Source organism: Trifolium pratense, linkage group LG6 (assembly GCF_020283565.1).
Source record: "Trifolium pratense cultivar HEN17-A07 linkage group LG6, ARS_RC_1.1, whole genome shotgun sequence".
Taxonomy (NCBI): domain Eukaryota; kingdom Viridiplantae; phylum Streptophyta; class Magnoliopsida; order Fabales; family Fabaceae; genus Trifolium; species Trifolium pratense.
Window position 1 is genome coordinate 36928786 of NC_060064.1, and position 16142 is coordinate 36944927.

The following is a 16142-nucleotide window of genomic DNA, read 5'->3' on the forward strand; positions in this document are numbered from 1 at the left end:
TATGAAAGCTCTGAACCAAAAACAAGGTTGCAAGGCCTTGGCGTTACCTGTAAGTCTTACGAGTTGGGTACGTCAGAAAAAGAAAAATTAAACAAGGTTGCAAGGCCTTGGCGTTACCTGTAAGTCTTACGAGTTGGGTACGTCAGAAAAAGAAAAATTAAACAAGGTTGCAAGGCCTTGGCGTTACCTGTAAGTCTTACGAGTTGGGTACGTCAGAAAAAGAAAAATTAAAACAAGGTTGCAAGGCCTTGGCGTTACCTGTAAGTCTTACGAGTTGGGTACGTCAGAAAAAGAAAAATTAAACAAGGTTGCAAGACCTTGGCGTTACCTGTAAGTCTTATGAGTTGGGTACGTCAGAAAAAGAAAAATTAAACAAGGTTGCAAGACCTTGGCGTTACCTGTAAGTCTTACGAGTTGGGTACGTCAGAAAAAGAAAAATTAAACAAGGTTGCAAGGCCTTGGCGTTACCTGTAAGTCTTACGAGTTGGGTACGTCAGAAAAAGAAAAATTAAACAAGGTTGCAAGACCTTGGCGTTACCTGTAAGTCTTACGAGTTGGGTACGTCAGAAAAAGAAAAATTAAACAAGGTTGCAAGGCCTTGGCGTTACCTGTAAGTCTTACGAGTTGGGTACGTCAGAAAAAGAAAAATTAAACAAGGTTGCAAGGCCTTGGCGTTACCTGTAAGTCTTACGAGTTGGGTACGTCAGAAAAAGAAAATAAAACAAGGTTGAAAGGCCTTGGCGTTACCTGTAAGTCTTACGAGTTGGGTACGTCAGAAAAAGCAAAATAAAACAAGGTTGAAAGGCCTTGGCGTCACCTGTAAGTCTTACGAGTTGGGGGCGTCAGAAAAAGCAAAATAAAACAAGGTTGAAAGGCCTTGGCGTCACCCGTAAGTCTTACGAGTTGGGGGCGTCAGAAAAAGCAAAATAAAACAAGGTTGAAAGGCCTTGGCGTCACCTGTAAGTCTTACGAGTTGGGGGCGTCAGAAAAAGATACAGCGAAGAAAGGCGAGATTATTGATGCCGCCAGAAAAAGCTTATACATAACCAAAGCAAGGCGATTCATCACAACGCCAAATCATTTGCAACCACCAAAAGGCATAAGGTATAAAGTTATTCATAAATGATATATAATTATATTTAAAGTGCTAAAGACATTGCAGGTTCAAAGTTAAAAATTTCAAAGGCGAGATTATTTTCAACACCAAACACAAAGTACAGTGGAAGGGCGACTCCGAGCAGCGCCAATTCTTTCTAAATCTCCAAAGAAACAATAGTTACAAAATAAGGCGTGCAAGCCTGACAGTACGAAAATCAACTACAACAAAGAAGTGGCGAGACAGATTACGCTAGACTACTTACAATCTTCAAATATAGAATGTCAAAAGAAAATAAAAAAAAAAAAACTTATGTTGAGTAGAAGAAGCAGAAGTATAGACTAACAAAGTTACTAGCCACAAAGTTTCAATTCGTTTCCAAGAAGGAAAGGCGATCCGCGAAAGACGAAGAGGCGAGATTGGTGACAACGCTGGCTCGAAAATGCAAATACGATGGAAAAGAAGGAAGGGCGACTTGCCAACTTGCTCAAAGTCGCCAAGAAACAATGACAACAATATTCAAAGCCACAAATGGCGTGCATCAAGATATTCAAAAGTCATAGAAGGGCGTACAAATTATCTAAGAAATATAAACAACAAAAGGAAGGACAAGGCGACAAGCAAACAAAGAGTATGAGTCAGCAACAAATAGGCGACATAGAACCACGCCGAGACATAATAATCGCCAAGTTACTTCATTCAAAAGCACTTCGCCTTCTTGAAGCCTCGTGCTTGGGGGGCTGTGTACCGGGCCATGGACCAGGGTGTGATTTGTTAAGGCCCAATACGAAAAAGCCCAATGGGAGCATCTAAAGGAGAAGCATGAAAACAACCATGAAAAACACATGATAAGCATGATCCACCATGACTTGGAGAAGAAGGAAGAAACTTGGAGAAGAAGGAAGAAGCTTGGAGAAGAAGGAAAATAAACCACCCACTACCCATGACTTCCTCTCCAAGCATGGCAGTTACTTAAGAAACAAGGGGAGATTTTTTGCCTATAAATAGGGTCTGTTTCAAGAGAAGAAGGGGATGATTTTTTTTACTGATTCTACAGAGGCTCTCATTCTGAGAAACCACCATACTTTCATTCTTGTAAAGACACAATTCTTTCAATCTTGTAAAGAGAAAATATTTTTCCTTTAATCATACTTGTATCCATTATCAATCTTGAATAATACAAACCCCCTATGTTTTTTACCAGAACAGTCACAATTACACGAACAAACTTGCACAACACATAAGCTTTAGCGCGCGCTTTGCCACTACCTCTAGGTATGCTCAAGCTAAGTCACACTTAATGCCTTATCAGATTAGTACTAACGGTTTGATTAGAAGAAGAAAGAATAAAAAAAAACTGACATCAACAATAGACAATATTCTCTCTGTCTTATAATAAATGTCATTTTAGATTTAAAAAATGTTTCAATTCGTTTTTCATCCTTTTTTCATCCGGATTTTTCAGCCCAGCCCGACGTAGCCTGCTGCCCGCTTAGACCGGCCCAAAATAGATCGAGTAGTCTATTTTAACAACTCTACACACGGTACAATTTGGGCTTTTCTCCCTGTACCGGGCCATGGACCAGGGTGTGATTTGTTAAGGCCCAATACGAAAAAGCCCAATGGGAGCATCTAAAGGAGAAGTGTGAAAACAACCATGAAAAACACATGATAAGCGTGATCCACCATGACTTGGAAAGGAAGGAAGAAACTTGGAGAAGAAGGAAGAAGCTTGGAGAAGAAGGAAAGTAACCGCCCACTACCCATGAATTCCTCTCCAAGCAAGGCGGTTATCAAGCAACAAGAGGGAGATGTTTTGCCTATAAATAGGATCTTCTTCAAGAGAACAGAAAAAACTTTTGACTGATTCTACATAGACTCACTCTCATCATGAGAAACCACCATATTTTCATTCTTGTAAAGAGATTCAATTTCTTATCCGACATACTTGTATCAGTTATCAATCTTGAATAATACAAACCCCTATGTTCTGATCGAATTCTGACTTATAAAACTCCCAGGGTTGTTGGGATTGAACTGAGTGTAATCACACCATTTAATCAATAATATAAACCCCCTTGTTTTTACCAGAACATTTTGGCGCCCACCGTGGGGCTGCGGTAAAATCATTTGATCCCAGCCTACCACATCAAACTAGACAAAAATCAAACATCTCCACATGGCTGGAGAACACGGAAACCACTGGTGTCGCCGTTTACTCGTCTTCTACTTAAGAGATTCACCAGCGCAACGTCATGATCTTGGTTGGCGGAACCATAATTACGCGGAGGCAACAAAAGAAACAGTGGCGACGGCACGAACAAGAATGAAGGTGTGGGTCTTCTCACGCCAACGACAGGAAAGAAAATATGCGGCGAAGAAGAGTAGACCAGTGTTATCGACGCCGACTAGAGGCGACGTGAACCGATTTCGCCCAGGTGAATTCAATCCTTTATTTCTATTTCGATGTCTCTGAATTATTCTGACAAGAATGGTTAAATTTATTTGGCTGCAATTTGCTATCATAGATTGATGTTTTTGTTTTGATCCGTCAAATAAGAAAAGGAATGGAATCCACATGAAACTAATAATCAAAAAGGATATAATCTCCATGAGACTTGGTCATGTGATAAATTTGTGTTAATCTTTTTGTGTTTAACACAGTAAAAACGGTTAGAATATGTGGTAACACGTGTACTTCTAATTACTCCTCATGTGATGTAGAAGATTATGTTTATCGATTTTGTTTAAGTAGCTGATTATTAAAATCTTGGTTAAGAATGTGTTAGCGTCAGTGATATATATTTATGAGTGGTTGTGAGTTTAATGTTGTCTGTGGAAGCATCCTTATAACCTCGCCCTCGGATCCACCTTGCGTCACGGCGAGATGCATAAAATTAACTCGTGCTTTGGTCTATATATAATTATCAAATACTATTTATCTTCTCTGTGATTGAAAACATTTATAAGATTTGGCCACTTAACTTTCGATGAACTAAAATTTATACACAAGCTTCAATGTTCTGATGAATAGAAGGTAATGAATTAATTGTTATTTCTGCCAATATGATTCTTATAATAAACGCTCGTTTGAATCAATATGATCCTGATGCTTTCTTGTAACCCCATAGAGTTTTTCTTTCTTTCAAATATTACGTATCAATAGAATTTTTCATCATAATACAAATATATATGAAATTTAGCCTTGGAGTTTTCTGCAAAGCAAGAGCGTGTCCGAGTTTCAAATCATCTTTCTTACATACTATAAGAATAATCAGTTCATATTTTTATAGTTAGCTAATCTATCTTTTTGCTCGTCGATTTAACTAGTTGCCCACATGTTCAGTCTCTTGTTTAGACATATATTTACTTTTAAGATTTGTTCTGAATACGATATTGTTGTCAACACTTGTATGTTATTTTGCCAACGCCGTTTATTAAGGTTGTACATAGAAGTAATTCACAGTATTTGAAAAGATTAAATGCATTATAAACGAGTGATGAAGTGCTAACATGTGTTTCCATTTTAGTTGGTTTCATTCATCTATTTTGTCTATTTTAACTTGGTTCACTTATTTTTGACTTGATTTAATCAATGATGTGGATCTAAATTTGACATCTCGCCGCGAACCGTCGTTGCCATCTAACGCCACCATCTTGCTGCTGATCGTTGGTGCTGCAACTTTGCTCATCGCCCTTTTTAAACGCAAGTGAAAACTATATCGGATCATTTGCTAGCTTGAATGATCACAATCCAGGTGATATCAATCTAAACTCTGGTGAATTTCATCCTTAATTTATAGCACATTTTAGAAAAATTCTGCTATAGAAAATTACACAATGTATTGAGTCATGTTATATATACTTGTTTCTTCACCATTTATGATTATGAGTGATATTGTTTTTGGTTCATAAGGTGAAATTGAATTTTTCGATTAAAACAATATACCTATATATCTTAAGCATTGTTAGCTTAGCACGTTCACTATCTCATATCTAACTTTTCAGAAATTGGATATTCGCAAGCTTTGAGTATAAATTATGCATCTAGCAGTAATCACGGAGCTTTGAGCATGAATTATTTGATGTTGGAAGATCTTTTGTCCGTTGATCAACTTGCAATATTCAGAATTTGTTTACAAAGGAAGTGAAGCTGTGGAAGAATTTGTGAAAACAAAATATTATAAAGATCTCAATAACTTAGACAAACGTCATCGCATGCGCAGGGCAACGAACAAATGTGGAAAATTAACATGAAAATTCAATAATTATCACTCGGCGAGATAGAAGCCGCCAACTAATATTTCAGGTTGAAGCATATTCCGCGATGACTACCGCAATGGAACTCAGTCTCGCCACGCCAAAACATAATTGTTTTTCTTGCTAGGCGAGGAGCGACGCAACAAACCGCCCATGGCGGTATCATTTTCGTTTGTTTTATTTTTCATATATTATTATTGTTGAACTTCTAATGTATCAAAGCTTATTTGCAGCAATCATGATTAAGTTGCGGGCTCTGAAGAAAAAGAAAATAAAACAGGGTTGAGAGGCCTTGGCGTTACCTGTAAGTCTTACGAGTTGGGTACGTCAGAAAAAGAAAAATTAAACAAGGTTGCAAGGCCTTGGCGTTACCTGTAAGTCTTACGAGTTGGGTACGTCAGAAAAAGAAAAATTAAAACAAGGTTGCAAGGCCTTGGCGTTACCTGTAAGTCTTACGAGTTGGGTACGTCAGAAAAAGAAAAATTAAAACAAGGTTGCAAGGCCTTGGCGTTACCTGTAAGTCTTACGAGTTGGGTACGTCAGAAAAAGAAAAATTAAAACAAGGTTGCAAGGCCTTGGCGTTACCTGTAAGTCTTACGAGTTGGGTACGTCAGAAAAAGAAAAATTAAAACAAGGTTGCAAGGCCTTGGCGTTACCTGTAAGTCTTACGAGTTGGGTACGTCAGAAAAAGCAAAATTAAACAAGGTTGCAAGGCCTTGGCGTTACCTGTAAGTCTTACGAGTTGGGTACGTCAGAAAAAGCAAAATTAAACAAGGTTGAAAGGCCTTGGCGTTACCTGTAAGTCTTACGAGTTGGGTACGTCAGAAAAAGCAAAATTAAACAAGGTTGAAAGGCCTTGGCGTTACCTGTAAGTCTTACGAGATGGGTACGTCAGAAAAAGAAAAATTAAACAAGGTTGAAAGGCCTTGGCGTTACCTGTAAGTCTTACGAGTTGGGTGCGTCACAAAAAGAAAAATTATACGAGGTTGCAAGGCCTTGGCGTTACCTGTAAGTCTTACGAGTTGGGTACGTCAGAAAAAGATACAGCAAAGAAAGGCGAGATTATCAATACCGCCAGAAGAAGCTTATACACAACCAAAGCAAGGCTATTCATTATAACGCCAAAAGACAACAGGTATAAAGTTATTTTTATTGATTTACAATTATTATAGAAAGTCGAAGATGTCGCAGGTGCAAGGACAAAGTTTCCTAGGCGAGAACGACAAAAGGCGTTACCTCACAGCGTAATGCAAAATTCATCCGCAAAATTATGAAGAAAGAAGATCATTGCAAATAAAGGAATTAATAGAAACCCAAATAAGGGTAAATTGTTCAAGCCACGAAGGGGCATACAAATAGTTACAAAAGTCATAGAAGGGCGTACAAATTAGCTAAGAAATATCAACAACAAAAGGAAGGAAAAGGCGACAAGCAAACAAAGAATATGAGTCAGCAACAAATGGGCGACATAGAACAACATCGAGGCATAATAATTGCCAAGTGACTTCATTCAAAAGCACTTCGCCTTCTTGAAGCCTCGTGCTTGGGGGGCTGTGTACCGGGCCATGGACCAGGGTGTGATTTGTTAAGGCCCAATACGAAAAAGCCCAATGGGAGCATCTAAAGGAGAAGTGTGAAAACAACCATGAAAAACACATGATAAGCGTGATCCACCATGACTTGGAAAGGAAGGAAGAAACTTGGAGAAGAAGGAAGAAGCTTGGAGAAGAAGGAAGAAGCTTGGAGAAGAAGGAAAGTAACCGCCCACTACCCATGAATTCCTCTCCAAGCAAGGCGGTTATCAAGCAACAAGAGGGAGATATTTTGCCTATAAATAGGATCTTCTTCAAGAGAACAGAAAAAACTTTTGACTGATTCTACATAGACTCACTCTCATCATGAGAAACCACCATATTTTCATTCTTGTAAAGAGATTCAATTTCTTCTCCGACATACTTGTATCAGTTATCAATCTTGAATAATACAAACCCCTATGTTCTGATCGAATTCTGACTTATAAAACTCCCAGGGTTGTTGGGATTGAACTGAGTGTAATCACACCATTTAATCAATAATATAAACCCCCTTGTTTTTACCAGAACACTCCCCAAACTACCACTCTCTAATTTTTTAATTTTTTTGACAAACTCTCTAATTTTAAATATAAAATTAGGTTTTTTCTAATCTATCCTTTCATAAATTGAGGGTATTTACCCATCAACCAATGAGAACAAGTTATATGCAATTCCTCATGTGCAAATTCAATTTTTTTTATAAGTTTCTTGCGGGTACCACATGTAATTCAGTTATGTGATTTGTTCTTATTGGTTGATGGACTGATGGACATATACCCTCAATTTAAGAAAGGGTAGGCCTCGCCAAAAAATTAACTTTTTCAAATTTTGATTTATTGAATAATCAATAAATCATTCATTAATCATTCAACAAACTAAAAATTGTTTTGTACCTATATTTCTAACTGAAAGAGTAAACTTCAGGCTAAGATAATACTAGAAGCAAAGAATGGATAGTAGTTGATGGTTATTTAATGGTATTGCTGTTAACACCTCTCATTCTCTCCTACGGAGTATACTTGAATTCTATCATTCGATTGGCGTGCCATGCGACTACTATGCAAGTTGCCTTTCTGCGTGTCGGCAGTAGCTAGTGTCGTGACAGACAGGTAGTAAATATAACACGGAAGCTGCTGCTGCATCTGCTGCAGTACGTATCGATTGGTTACCGTACTCGGGCCAGCAACTCTGCTCTCCATTTACTACTTCACCAAACTTAATTTCTCTTGTACAATATACCAGTCAAACTAGTAGTAACTCATTTTATTACCATATGTGAGAGTCACCGGGAAAAATATTCATATGTTCTTGTCAAAAGATTGGATAGTTTGATTTCAAAACCGCAACTGCGATCGCAATATTGCTAATATGATAGTTACACAATTACATTATACCATACTTCAACTGATTTACAGTCTGTCGCTTTTGACCACTCGGCCACTCTCCCCTTTCCCGAGACGAGGCCCTGCCCCGCGAAGCTTTCGAGAAGAGGGGTAGTATTGCGTTCAGAAAGAAAGGTTTTGATTGTATTCTTTATTTTATGATTCTAACTAATAAGGCATTGATGCTCCTGCCATTGTGGTGTAATTTTTAATCACATATACGATTGCAATGTAACCGCATTAGGAACTGCACGCGACGGATAATTTTAGACATGTTTGTTTCATTTTAAACATGTTCTCTAATGCCATCTAGGTGCCATATCATTAAAATTGGTGGGGACCAAACCATTATGTTGACTTCTATAATAGATGATCAAAAAGTTGATTTTAGAAAATGGAGGATTAAAAGTTAAAAAATATCAAAATAGAAGATCAGAAGTGCATTTAAGCCAAATTACCCCAAATTTCAAAATACCTCATATCTATTTAAGAATCTTATTTTCAACGGTATTTTAACTTTGTAATTCAAGCCTGTCTCAATAGTTATTTATGGAGTAAACTCAGACTTCACTATTGTTAAAATCATTTCACGTTGCAAACAAACATCAAAGGCTTTCAATGAACTATTGAAGCTATTGAGAGAGTACCAAATGTTGACGAAGTAACAACCACAATGCATATCACAACAACAACAATGATCGTAGTCGCGACTGTAACCGCAATTTAAAACAACGTTTAACGGTATTTATTTTTGTTGTATAATATATTGTGTACTATATAAGAATATAATAGTAAATCCTCAATATGGTCCGAGTTTAATTACTTGATACAGTAAGTTAATTATTCCTAATATGGAATAGTAAGAAGTTATGATTCTGCAAATTGCATCTTTACTACTAGTAGTAGTACTTCACCAAACTTTCTGTTTGCAGAATTTACCGGTCAAACTAACTCTCATTCTAGTATAGCAGATTCTTATTCTTGTCAAAAGATTGGATAGTTTGATTTTCAAACATGTACTAGTATTGCAGATTAGCAGTATTTGTTTTTGTCGTTTACTATAATAAAAATAAAAATAGTACCACTACTAGTAAATCTTAAAAATAGCACATAAAAGAAGTTATGATTCTGCAAATTGACCCTTTAGATTATAGACCATATATGTTCACTTGATCAAATGATCTATAAATTTTAAACAAGATATTTTTTTATCAAAATTAGTATTAAAATTTGAATCGTTTGATCTCGATCTTATTACTACGGTTATAGTAATTGCATGAATATGTTAAATAAATGACCGGAATTGTTAGATTGAACTATATTGGAAAATAAATGTTTAGTAAATTTTTTAAAAAAATTAACAGAATGGGATAACTAAGAACATGGCAAAATATAAAAGTCACTCACCAAACATGTTTTCTTCCTAAGAAAAGTTTTAATGACTAACCATAGCATTGATGCCACCCTCCAAGCGTGTTCCGGCCAAGAAGAATTTTAATAAGTTGAAATAAATTCGTGAGTTATCATGAGAGAAATCCTCTAATTTATAGCATTAATCTTTTTGAAATATAATTTAAAGTACACTGCTGCGAGTCCAAAACTATTTTCCTTCTTTCCTAATTTTTTTTCTACATATATGTATTCAAATTAAATCAAATAACTATGTCTATATATGATACCATGTTTTTAGATTATTGATATATATATTCAACATGACCAACGTGAGAAAAAAAAATTAGAGAGATTTCAAATCCTTGAGCGGCAAACTCTCTCTAAGAGTTTTAACATTGATGTCCAAGTCAGAGATCGAACCCAAGAAACTCATGTCATCTCATGTATGTGCTCTTGGGTGATGTAAATAAGTTATTTATTGGTTATTGATTTTGGAAAAAAAAAGAGAGAATAAATTAAATGCAATTTACTTTTCATTTTCATGAGAATAAGTCAAAATAAATTGTAAAATTGATAAAAATTAATTTTTTTACTTATAATTTTTAAAAAAAATAATGATTTTTTTTCTCATAAATTGGAACGAAGAAGACAAAGAGAGAGATTGTGCCAAAATAGGAAGAGAACAATACAAAGTAGAAAATTAAACTAATATATTGCTCACATTACTTCCAAAACGAAATATATGAATTCCATAAAACAACGTAGTGGTTCACATAAAGTAATAATCAACACCAAAACAAAAGGACACGAACCTCACTAATAAACAAGATCAAATAAACACAAGCTAGCCTAGAATGCTTCAACGATAAATACACGTACACAACATTAATCCATACTTAAAGAAATAGTACTAGAGTAACAATTTCAAAGAAACAACTCCATGCATGCATGCATGGATTGTTTATCTTAAGGGGAAGGAAAAACACCACTTCCACCACCAACACCACCTAAGGCACCACCACCAACACCACCAACACCGCCAACTCCACCTAAGGCACCACCACCTACACCACCAACACCGCCAACTCCCCCTAAGGCACCCGCACCACCACCAACCCCGCCAACTCCACCTAAGCCACCGATTCCGCCTCCAAGACCACCGCCGCTACCAAAAGCACCGCCGATTCCAGCTCCAGCTCCACCAAAAGGTAGTCCATTACTTCCTATTCCTGAATAACCACCAACACCACCAAATGACACGAAGTTCTTCTGGTCCTTCACACCTGCATCGCTTGGTATGTTTCTTGCACTTGCAGCCACAACAAGAGCAAGAACCAACAAAATCATACACCTCTTAGCCATATCTCTCTCTCTCTCTCTCTCTCCAACTTACTAGGAATTAATGTAAGATAATAACTGCACTCAATACTACTCTCCCTTTTGTGTGTTACCCTGAGAACTTGTGTGGCTAAGTGTGTTTGGGGAGTATCTTTTTATAGGGAAAATACTATGACCTGATAGGTGAATGGGTAGTTGAGCATGGTAAATGAAATTTAATGTCATTGCAGAACCTTGGTGTCATTACCAATTCCAAAGACAAAATAATTTTGGGTGTATTATAATCTGTAAAACTTAGATAAAATAATTTTAATTGGATTGTGTATTTAATTTTAAAATTGTTTTTTGGATTGGATAAATTGGAGGAAAATTAAAGACTAAACAAAAATTGAAATTTTTATTTTTTACTAAATCATAAAATAACTTTTTATTAGGTACAAATGATCTAAAATACTAAAATAACTTCTTGTTCATCAAGTATGTTCAATATATACAAGATGATAAATTATACAATAACATACAAGTTGTTAGTGTATAGAGTATTGTTATTTACTAAGAGTGATTATAATTTATGAGTGTTTAATACCACATATATATATAAGATTCTTCTCATTTTCAAAAAATAAATGATTATTTTCTTTTGGGTCATGCTAAACAGTGCCCCTGGGGCACTAGTTAAGTATACTAAAAAAGGAAACAAATGATAAAGTTAATGATGAGAGAGAATAACTTTTCACATCATTAAAACATTGAATGCACAATTTACGAGATAAAATTTCTATATTTGTATCCTTAACTAGTGCCCCGGGGGCATTGTTTAACATTTTCCTTTTCTTTTTGCCAAGACTATAATTCTTACAAAATAACATTTTTCTAATTAGTGTGTTATAGTACACAAATTAAGACCATCTCCAATGGTGGTACTTATATTTTTAAGTACTAGTACCTAATAGGTACTCCCATTGGAGGAAAAGTAAAATTGTACCTAATAGGTACTAGTTCTACAATAAGACATAGTACCTAAATAATTTTTGTGGGACCCATTTAAAATGATGTTGAGTTATTGGATAGATGTGCTACTAGTGGGACCAATTTAGAACTTTTGAAGAAGTTTTGGGTTGGAGAGATTATGTACTTATTATGTACTATTATTAAAAAAAATTATAAATGAATGATGTGTACATGTGGGGCCCACTTAAGTACTCAAAAATGAGTAGGTCCATTGTGGATGCTCTAACTATAGAGTTATGAATGGGATCCACCCGTATCGATGGGGCCTTGCCACATGGAGTATGCTTTACACACTGTTTGGTTGACTAGAAAGTATGAGGAAAGAAACTAAGGGAGGGGAAAACTTAAATCCCAATTAATTTTCCGTTGTAGAGAGTTGTAGTAGAAATAGAAAATTGGAAGGAAAGAACAATATAACTATGACTACGAGAACCACAAAAATCCTTTCTACCCCCAATTGAGAATAAAGTTTGAAACCAGCAGACTTGTTCTTTATTCCAAATCTACCCTTCGCTGCTTTCGCATATGTTAATTTTTTTATTTTTCCATTATTTTGAGTGAATTTAACACAATTATTTTTATCACGTATTTTTATGATGGTGTGATATTTAAATAAAAACAACATACATTGTCTTTCATAAAAAAGATAGTGTTGTCTTATCAATATCACACATACTTAATAGTACATGAGGATATTTTTGTCATTTTATTAAACATATATTTTTTACCTTTCACTTTTCTTCCACTTCAATCATACTAAACAATATAAAAATCGTCTCATTTGTTATAAAAAAAAAATCATCTCATTTTTCTACTCACTTCCATTTCTACAACATTCTTTAGTCTTTCCTTAAAAAAAACATTCTTTAGTCTTATTTTTTTTCCTCTAACTTTCTTTTGTAAACCAAACAAAGAATGGTTGAATAGTTGCAAAGCAATTACTCCTATATCTATAGGCAAGATATAGGGTTGGATTTGGGGGCAAAGAAGCAACGTGGCCAAGATTTAGAGTACTGGAAATTTCAACAATTAATAACTCCATCTCCGTATTTACACAGTTGGGAAGATGGTTTTGAATACTTCACGTGACTTTCGTTTTTGTACACTCTACAAACAGTAAAAAAAAAAAATACTAGTATAAATTTAGTATGAATAAGGGTTGGGTATATCACAATCAGTATAAGCTGAGTGTTGAAGGAGTAAAAACACCGAGATTTGAATAAAATCAAACATGCACTCTTTATATAATGCTAAAATAAAAACAAAACATGCACACATTTTCCTATAAAGAGATAATAATACATTTGGTATGAACTGGGTTTTTCTTTTCTATTTGCAAAACACCTTAAATAAGTTTTTGTGAATCTTTTATGGATATATAAATTGAACTATTTTACTTTTAGAATAAATTATTTCTTTAAGGAGAATGTTAACTTGTGCCCTTAAGGCACATGTTAAGGAAGTAAAAATAGAAATTATTAAATGCTAATTTGTGCATTTTGACTTTTGAAGCATTAAATTTCTTCTATCATTAAATGTTGAATTTCTATTTTGGTATATCTTAACATGTGCCTTAAGGGCACATGTTAACAAGACCCTTTCTTTAAATAGAATGTTTAAAAAGTATCCCCAAGGAGAAATTCTTAGGTGAGTAATCACCTAAGCATTAATGATTAGGCACAACCAATAAAATTCTTACAACTCATTAATATATTAAATAATTATAAATAATTAATAGATTATTAATAAAATCAAATCTGGACAAATCTAAAAAAAAAGGGAAATAATTAATAGAGTATAGCTCAATGTTTTTTTTTTACACAAAAGTATAGCTCAATGTTTTTTTTTTTACACAAAAGTATAGCTCAATGTTAATATAGTTAGATCATTGTCAAAACGATGACCTAGCAATTTATGTAGTGAATAGCCGGTAGTATTGGTGCTTTCTTTGTGTCAGAATTTTTTTGTAGTGAATGTAGCACTCTTTGTGCCCATTTCACTCTTTAAAAAAAAAATTGTTTTTCCAAAAAAATAATATTGTATTTTCTTCTGTATATATAATCTTTTCTTTTTTTAGTTGTATTTACATATTCTTTTTTTTTTCTTCTTTATTTTTTATTTTTTTTATAAATCGTATGTATTTTTTTCACGAGCTTATAATTTTTTTTACTAGATATGTGCACATATTTTAATTAACTAATTCAATTTGATTATAGCTTATTACATTTTCTCCGAGATTCTTACTAGAAAAAATTAAATATTAATTAAATATTTTTTTTTTTATGTCGTTTGATACTTATAACCTAATTCAACCGTTAATTTTATCAAATACTACAAATTGAATCAACTAGCTTATATATATATATTATACGGTATTCTATATAAGTCCATCTATTATAAGTTAACTTATCAAAATAATATGCTATTTGTCATCAAATGAACCATAATCATTTGAATAGCCCTTGAATTTTCAAAAAATATAAGACTAAAAAAAAAATATAGCTTTTCTCTTCTTATTTCTATTAATCTGGCGAAAAAAAAATCTTTTTGGTTTCATGACTTTTTTTTTTGTTTCTTCTTATTTTCCATATTTGGTTAGATTTGATTTTATTAATATTCTATTAATTATTTAATATATTAATGAGTTGTAAGAATTTTATTGGTTGTGCCTAATCATTAATGCTTAGGTGATGACTCACCTAAGAATTTCTCGTCCCCGAGACACTCGTTAGAAGGACACATATCTGAATGGTTTATTAAGGGCCATTATTTCTTTAGAAATAAGATACAATTAAGTCTCGTTAAGGTAACATAGTTAATAGCAATCAAAAATAGTATTCGAGAAGTGAAATCTGAATTCCAAATTTCGCACTTTTTCATATTTACAATGTATGAATCTAGTCACTACCAGGTGTCCGTGTGGTTGAGTTGGTTTCCCAAACCATCACTCACACAGGTTAGTCATTGGCATGTTGTACTTTCAATTATGATTCAAGTTACTAAACTACCCGACAAAGAAAAAAAATGTGAATATTGAAGAAAAAAAAATAGGGCCAAATAAGACCCAAGTAAGATAGATACACTTTTTTAAAGAAGGGTTATATCCTCAAACCACACCCCTCAGCATTACTCTAATTAACATATTTTGCTAGAGAATGGGATATCCTAGGTATAGGAATTTTCTCAAAATAATGACCCAAGACTAACGGTGAGTTTTTTTTTTTAAAGTTGTTTTGTATTTGATTAAAATTATAAACGAAAATATTGAACTCAAGTAGTTTATGAATTCTCTCTAAGACAAATCATTTGACTTATCCAAGACTCTAAATCCGTTTTTTTGACAATGAGTTGATAAAAAAACTTGCAAACGAACTAAACTTTTTTTTTAATAATTCTAAAACAAACCATAGCATAAGTAACAACGGTGGTCTCATGTTTCATTCTCATTTTCAAGAAAAAATAACAAATTAAAATTAATGTTAACATTGGCTATTTGAAATTTTCAGGCCAGAGCAAGTTGTTTCGACTTTACAAAACGACTTTAAACTAGGGGTGTACGTGGGCCGGATTGGGTTGGGTTTGGCCAAAACCAAAACCCAAACCACATATGGTACTCCGGGTTGGGTTTAGTAAAATAACCACCCGTTATAACATTGGGCCGGGTTTGGTAAATTTACTAATTTTCGGGTTGGATTGGGTTGGGTTGTGGGTTACCCAAATTATTTTTCTATTTTTTATATTAAATATCTAAATGTTGAATCATAATATTTTTTCATAAAAAATAACTCAATCAATATATTTTCTTGAAAAATAGGGTAACTTTTTTTCACTATAAAAAATAATCAACCATTTTTTTTGTATAAATCTACTAATTTACGGGTTGGATAGCGTGTTATCCAAATGATTTTTTTGCTTTTTTTAATATCAAATGACTAAATCATGAATCACTATATTTGTTTATGAAAATTATTCAATTTTTTAAAATTTTAAAAAAATAATGCGAAAAATTATTATATTTGTTCATAAAAATTATTCAATCTTTTTATATTTTCGTAAAAAATAGTATAACTTATTTTCAATATAAAAATA

The 16142-nt window shown here is 34.0% G+C and overlaps 1 protein-coding gene across 1 annotated transcript; it reads right to left on the bottom strand.

The window, feature by feature from the left end:
- Positions 1 to 10397: 10397 nt before the first annotated feature.
- LOC123890476 (glycine-rich protein 23-like) lies at positions 10398 to 11164 on the bottom strand. The gene has a single exon (XM_045940083.1). It carries the CDS (start codon positions 11064 to 11066, stop codon positions 10671 to 10673), a length of 396 nt encoding a protein of 131 aa, XP_045796039.1. The 5' UTR covers positions 11067 to 11164; the 3' UTR covers positions 10398 to 10670.
- Positions 11165 to 16142: the final 4978 nt, after the last annotated feature.

Bases quoted from the DNA above. Each gene is read 5' to 3' on its own strand.
- LOC123890476 (XM_045940083.1), bottom strand. From the start codon at position 11,066: ATGGCTAAGAGGTGTATGATTTTGTTGGTTCTTGCTCTTGTTGTGGCT.